This window comes from Malaya genurostris, chromosome 3 (assembly GCF_030247185.1).
Source record: "Malaya genurostris strain Urasoe2022 chromosome 3, Malgen_1.1, whole genome shotgun sequence".
In the NCBI taxonomy this organism is placed as follows: domain Eukaryota; kingdom Metazoa; phylum Arthropoda; class Insecta; order Diptera; family Culicidae; genus Malaya; species Malaya genurostris.
Window position 1 is genome coordinate 300,669,639 of NC_080572.1, and position 6,588 is coordinate 300,676,226.

Genomic DNA, 6,588 nt, shown 5'->3' on the forward strand with positions numbered 1-6,588 from the left:
AATGTAGACTACATATAAATTGTTTACAATGTTCACTTACATACTACGCATTATTTCTACGACAAAGCTGAGTATTTATTTAATTTTTTGACATAGTAAGGTTTGCAGTATTGATTGTAATGACGCTTTATTCGATTGACTGGACTGTATTTTGTATAATTTGTTCTAGCATGTTTTTCTGAAAATGAGAAATAATGTCGCTGATAAAATGAAGCATTGCAATGTCGCGGCGTTCTTGAAGTGTTTGTATATTTATAAGCATGCAGCGTGATTCATATGATAGTAGCGGAAATGCTGTCCAATTTAATTTACGAAGTGCATATAAAAGAAATTGTTTTTGTGTCGATTCAATGCGTTCTTCGTGAATAATGTTGTATGGATTCCATACTAGCCGCTATATTCCAAAATGGGTCTGACATATGTACTATATAGCAATTAGTTTCTGCTTATATATTGTTTACACTTTGATCAAATTTGTTTACTTCGTGGTCGACATTTCCTTCTATACTCAGTACAGTTCGCCAATTAATTATACCCTGGTGAAATGAAATCCCATACAAATTCCCTGATTCTGACTACCGGTTCCAGAATTACAGGGTGATTAGTGTAAAAATTCTTATTTCGTTTCAATTCCTCAAATTTCTCAAAGATGGCGTGACCGATTTTAGGAAACTTAACTTCAAATGAAAGGTCTCATAGTCCCATACAAAACTTCTAAATTTCATCCGGATCCGACTTCCGGTTCCGGATTTATAGGGTAAAGTGTGTTAAAAATTTGATACCGTCACTTAAGGAGGCGATACAAAAAACGCAAACAACAAATTTTAAACTGGCCTCGAAACTATTCCAATCGGTGGCCGTTATCAGTAGACAAATAAAACAAATCGATTCCGGCTATTCTGGTTTCCGGTTTCTGCGAATAATGAACTTTCCTTTATAAACGGAATCACCCAGAGTAAATCACTTTTTACCTGTGCAGCTGTCCGTGATGCAATAAATGAATGGTCGATGATTCAATTGACGTAGTGCAATCGTCCCCACTGCAGTTGTCATGGCATGCTATGCATGGATTATTATAAACTCATTTGCACCCACACAGTTTCCGATTCCGGAAGCATCTCACTCACTTTTCTCAGTGATGGATTGAGCGATTTTTTCAAAGTTAGGTTCAAATAAAAGGTTTTGTGGTGCCATATTGAATTCCTGAATTTCATTCGGATCCAACATCTAGTTGCGGAATTACAGGGTGCAGATTGTTAAAATATTTATACCGTCACTAAAAGCGGTGAGTAAAACTCGTAAAATAACTTCTAAGCTTGCCTCAAAACTATATTCCAATCGATAGTCATTGTTAATAGACGGCCCAAGAAATTAATTTCGGTTTGCAGGTTCCCGGTTTTCGATTATCGACCGAAAGTTGTGACTATAGACTCAACAATGGCCATTTTTCATTTTTCTCGAACCGACCTCGATAATACCCGTTCTCGGATTCCGATTTCGGAAGTACCTGCAATAGTGGAACTCACTTTGTTTACTAAGAGATGGTCTTACAGGTCTGAGAACTGTATCACTCTGTAGGTTATACTAGTTGATGGACAAACCTTTTTGTTTTTCGAGGATCAAAGAAAACTATTTATCGAAAATCCACAAATTTAACATATATATGAGAATATGAAAGATATGAGAAAGGCATCATTACACCACTAGATGGATTAAAGCAGGTTTTATACATTAGGCTGGGTTCTCCATCACCAAATTCATTATTTCTTAAATCCTCCTAAAATTTTGAACAAACTATTCTTTGACATCAAGACGATGCAAGCAGTTGTTTTCGAGATATTTTGAAAACAAAATTGAAAAAAAAAATAACACTGGTTTGTGAAAATGTACATTTGTCTCGCCCATAACTTATTTGTTCTAATTTATGTGTTCGGAGCTCAGAATTGTCAAACGACTAAGTGGTTAACGTTTCTCTCCATTATTTTTCTGATTACTTAACCTACAATCAACGGAATTCGACAAACATTCAGCTCAAAAAAGAAATATCATCAAAAATTAAATTGAAAATGTGAAATACTTCTGTTAAGCAAAAATTGAGTAAATGCGCAGATTGTCATTCCATGCTTTGAATCAATGCACTTAACAGAGATCCCTTTCTAATGACTTCGACATAAAGGATATAAGGTGCCACGTTTTCTCTTCCAGATGTGATTCCAGAATTTTGTATTGATAAACTTAACACAATGTTGAAGAGTTTCTCTTCCAAAGTTGTGCTTTCGGTAGAGCAGGATATATTTTCAATTTGTATTTACCCCAAGTAACCAAAAGTTCGTAAAAAAAGATTAGGCTTAAGCAAAGTATTCTGAACAGTCCATTTATAAGGAATTACTCATACTTGAATGTTCACCTGACGCAACAGAACAAACTTTTAAGCAGTTCCTTGTTCCTTCTTCTCTCCTCCAGCTTTCAAGCAGCAAGAAAGTTGCCAAAAAGTGCCACGCGTACTTCAGAGCTCTAATAAAGTGGATATTTTTCAGGTACTGTGAAGCTTTTAGTTGCTTGGAGAGACGACGTTTAGTTTTAAATTGTATATTGATCGTAACAATTTGAACATTCTTCTCAGAATATGAAATATAAAATCGCAGTCTCAATCTATTATGGTAATCATCTTCAACATTGATATTTGAATGCCACGTCTTGTGCGCTTAGTCCAATTTGAATCAAAAGAAAGAAAAATGCAAGATAAATCTCTTAATTTGACATTATCGCTTCCACAGCACAATCTTTTCATTGATTCATTAAAAAATTTACCGCGATGACCAATACTATTCATCTGACTCCATTGAACACAATTCATCACCAGTTGAAATGATATTAGAAAATTTTCTCCTGCCTACAGCGGTTTTCTAGAACAGTCGTATACACTCCGTTATTTAGTCATTTGGCAAGCCATAATTTTGATACCAAATTAAGTACGTGGCTCGAAATTTCACATGGATCAAGTATGCCTGTGAAATCTCCACACAAAACAACTCGTAGCGCGCCAAACGATTTCTACAACGATCTAGTATTCTTTTCTTCGACGGTCAAACAACTCGTTATGCGCCAAACACTTATTGATGATCTAGTTAGCATAGACGACTTTTTTTACCGGAAAATTTCATTGCCCATACAAAACATCTTATAGATTTTTCTCACTTTTCTGGCAAGTTTACCTATTTTTTTTTTGATGTACGAACCTAGTGGCGGTAAAAACTGTTCAAACAAAAAAAGAATCATGCAAATCCGTCCATCCGTTCTTACGTGATGCAATTACAAAAAATCACCTGTGCATTTATATATATATATATATATATATATATATATATATATATATATATATATATATATATATATATATATATATATATATATATATATATATATATATATATATATATATATATATATATATATATATATATATATATATATATATATATATATATATATATTGAATCGATCGTGTTGATGTGGCCAAAGAGATGATTTCCAACGCAGATAGTGACCCCACATTCATCGAATGCATCATAACTGGTGATGAGGTGTGGATCTATGCATATGACGTCGAAATCGCACAACAATCGACCGAATGGCGCTTCGAAGGCGAGCCGAAACCATCCATTATAAAAATCGCCACACGAAAATTTTTCAACTTCTTTGTATAGACGCCAAACAAAAACTAATCGTACGATATGCGTCAAAATTTGACAGAATGTGTATAAAAGTGTTGCCAACGTTGAGAGAATAAAAGTTTACCGATTGGACAAGCGCTGGAATTTTAAAATGCAAACTCCGGTTCTTTTTTGATCATAAGGTATTCCTCTTGTGACATATAACAAAACATGCTAGCTGGAATAAAGTAATAAAGCTGTTGAAAAATCATTGCATTAAGTATTTCGATTTAAGAGGAAATTTGAATAAAGTGGAAACAAAAACGTTCGAAGCCGTTTTCCATTCGCAATGAGGTTGAATTACCTAGTACTGATTGTTTCGTTGAGAGTAATGTCTCAAAATAGGTACATTTTCGAAAGATAAAAAGTGATATAATTTTCTGAATACTTTCATCAAATAATCAACTTGAATCGATTCCGGTAAAGTTGTGGACACAAAGGCTCAAACTTTTTTTTGAGAAATGAACATGAAACAGTTTGGTGAAAAACTGATGAATGAAATAATAGAATTGAAACTTTGCGAAAAAAATAACCTCAGTGACGGCACTCGAAATAACAATTTTCCTAATTCAGAGAAATCGTTCTTTAATTTCAGGTATGTCATGAAATTGAAGGTGAATTGTTTCAGAAAGCCCTTAAAATTAACCTTTATCTATGTCCGGGTTCAAAACATTAGGCATCAAATTATGAAGAAAGTTTGATAGTTGAAAATTTAACAAAATTGCATTAGCCCACACTCTTCCATAACAGAGTAAACCCCCGGGAGGCATCGTAGTTCCATATTTATGGTTGCACCTTTCTACGTCCGGTCTCGCTTACCTGATGTCGACAGTTTAATTGAACCGTAAAATTAAATGCCTGGACAAGGTCTCCGAACGGATGTTGGGTCCCTTTGCATCGTTCTTCACAGATGTTTCGTCACCCGTTCCTAATGACAAGTAGTCGCAAGTCAGCGGTCAAAACGGCTTTCTTCTGATTAGGGGAGAGATGGGTGGAGTGGAATGGAAAAAAAGTCAATCCGAAAGACGGGTGGGGGCCGAAGTTTGTCGTAAAACTTTGGTGGCGACCGACGAAAATTGAATTATTTTTCTCCTTCGGTTGCTGTACTGCGTGTAAATTATTCATGTCGAGTTGAATCCCGGGAAGGGTTCTCCGGCTCTTTATTTTGCTGATGAATGAGGGAAGAATGGCGGGTCGGGTAATTGTGTGAGCAGCGGAAATAAACGATCCGTCCGACTGGACATGGTGATTCTTGGAATGTTTGAGTTTTAATTTGAATATAAATTAATATCTCTTACAATGCGTCTTGTCTTCGCTTCTAAAATTTGCTACACTAATTTTGTTGGAACAACTGAAAAATTCAATCTAGTTCTCCGCTAATTTTCAATCTAGTTCTCCGGAAAAAAACAAAATCATTAATTTGCACCATGGTTATTTTGATTGTCAATTTTTTGTCTTTGTTCATCAACGTCGCGTTGTCATTCGAGAATGGCTCAGAGCTGCGAACTTTCAAATCATCCAACAGTAAGTAGCAGAACCTACCGAAAACCTTGAATATTATCAAAGCCTTCTCTGCATAGTTCCAGTATCGACTGTTACTACTATCAAAGACGAATGCTTCGAAACGTTCCGGATCGTGGGTGGTAAACCGGCAATCATCGAGGAGGCACCCTACCAAGTGTCAATTCGAACGTACCTTTCTGCGGATTGGAAAACGAACGTCCACTGTGGAGGATCGCTAATTTCCGCGAAAGCCGTTCTCTCGGCCGGACACTGTTTTGGCAGGAAAGCCCAGTCTGTCAATCCGAGACTATACCTGGTAGTGTTGGGAAGTGCCCACCGAATTTGGCAATCGACTAGTTCACACCGAAGAGGCGTTCGTTTGGTGACCGTCCATCCGAGGTTTCGCATGGCTCCAACGGTGCAGCATGATTTGGCTCTGGTGATGATGGATCGAGATGCTAGTGAAACATCTAGCATACAGCTTGTTGCTCTTCCGGTGAAACCCGTCACCGAGGAAACCATCTGCATCGTCACGGGATGGGGTAGACAGGATTTTTATGAAGTTCGTAAACCGACTTGTCTAATGAAAGCCATCATTCCGGTGCTCAATTTGGCTGAGTGCCGAAAACGGCAGACCATTCCAATCGCAGATGGCTTTATCTGTGCGGGTTTTTTCGAAGGCGGAATTGATGCTTGCACCGGTGATTCCGGAGGTCCGCTGGTTTGCAACGGGGTCCAGTACGGAATCGTTAGTTATGGTAAAGCGTGTGCCGAGCCCAATCATCCCGGCCTGTACACGGACGTGTATCACTATGTGGATTGGATTCGGCGGGAAGTTGACCGCAATGGTTCCAATTTAAAGCTGTTATCCTTTTGTACCATTCTGCTAACGGTGGCGATAAGACTTCTGATTGAAGTTTGAAACGAAATGGAAAAATATAGAAACGACTGACTGTCTCAACGATGATTTATCGATTCGAAGCTTGATTTCAAAATTAGATTATCGGTACTTCCGGGAGCACGATTTTTATCTGTTTGTCTTTCTCGGTTCTGCTGTGCCATCAAGCAATGTGAGCCCAATGAATATAATGAGATTTATGAGTACAGCAAAGATCACGCATCGACATTGTCAACAGGGGAGCTCAGTTGAGGGTGACAGTTCAAAATCTGATACCATCCGTATATTTCCATATGTTGTCAATTGCTCTTTCGAAAAAGTTGAATCCTTTTTTTTTCCATAAATACGTTTATTTCTTAAGGCAGTTTACATAAGTTTTTCTTCGCCGTAGCATCACTTTTACATAACATTCTTATCCTAATTTAATTCTAACATAGTCACAACGTTTTGAATTTATTAAAACATATTCTCTTA

General features: G+C 37.0%; 1 protein-coding gene across 1 annotated transcript; it reads left to right on the forward strand.

Annotated features, from left to right (window-relative positions):
* Positions 1-5,116: 5,116 nt before the first annotated feature.
* LOC131438182 (trypsin-like) lies at positions 5,117-6,156 on the forward strand. Its single transcript, XM_058608018.1, has 2 exons — positions 5,117-5,237; positions 5,294-6,156. Exons 1-2 carry the CDS (start codon positions 5,141-5,143, stop codon positions 6,136-6,138), a joined length of 942 nt encoding a protein of 313 aa, XP_058464001.1. The 5' UTR covers positions 5,117-5,140; the 3' UTR covers positions 6,139-6,156.
* Positions 6,157-6,588: the final 432 nt, after the last annotated feature.

Bases quoted from the DNA above. Each gene is read 5' to 3' on its own strand.
- LOC131438182 (XM_058608018.1), top strand. From the start codon at position 5,141: ATGGTTATTTTGATTGTCAATTTTTTGTCTTTGTTCATCAACGTCGCG. The intron at 5,238-5,293 runs GTAAGTAGCAGA...TTCTCTGCATAG, and splicing joins AACTTTCAAATCATCCAACA to TTCCAGTATCGACTGTTACT.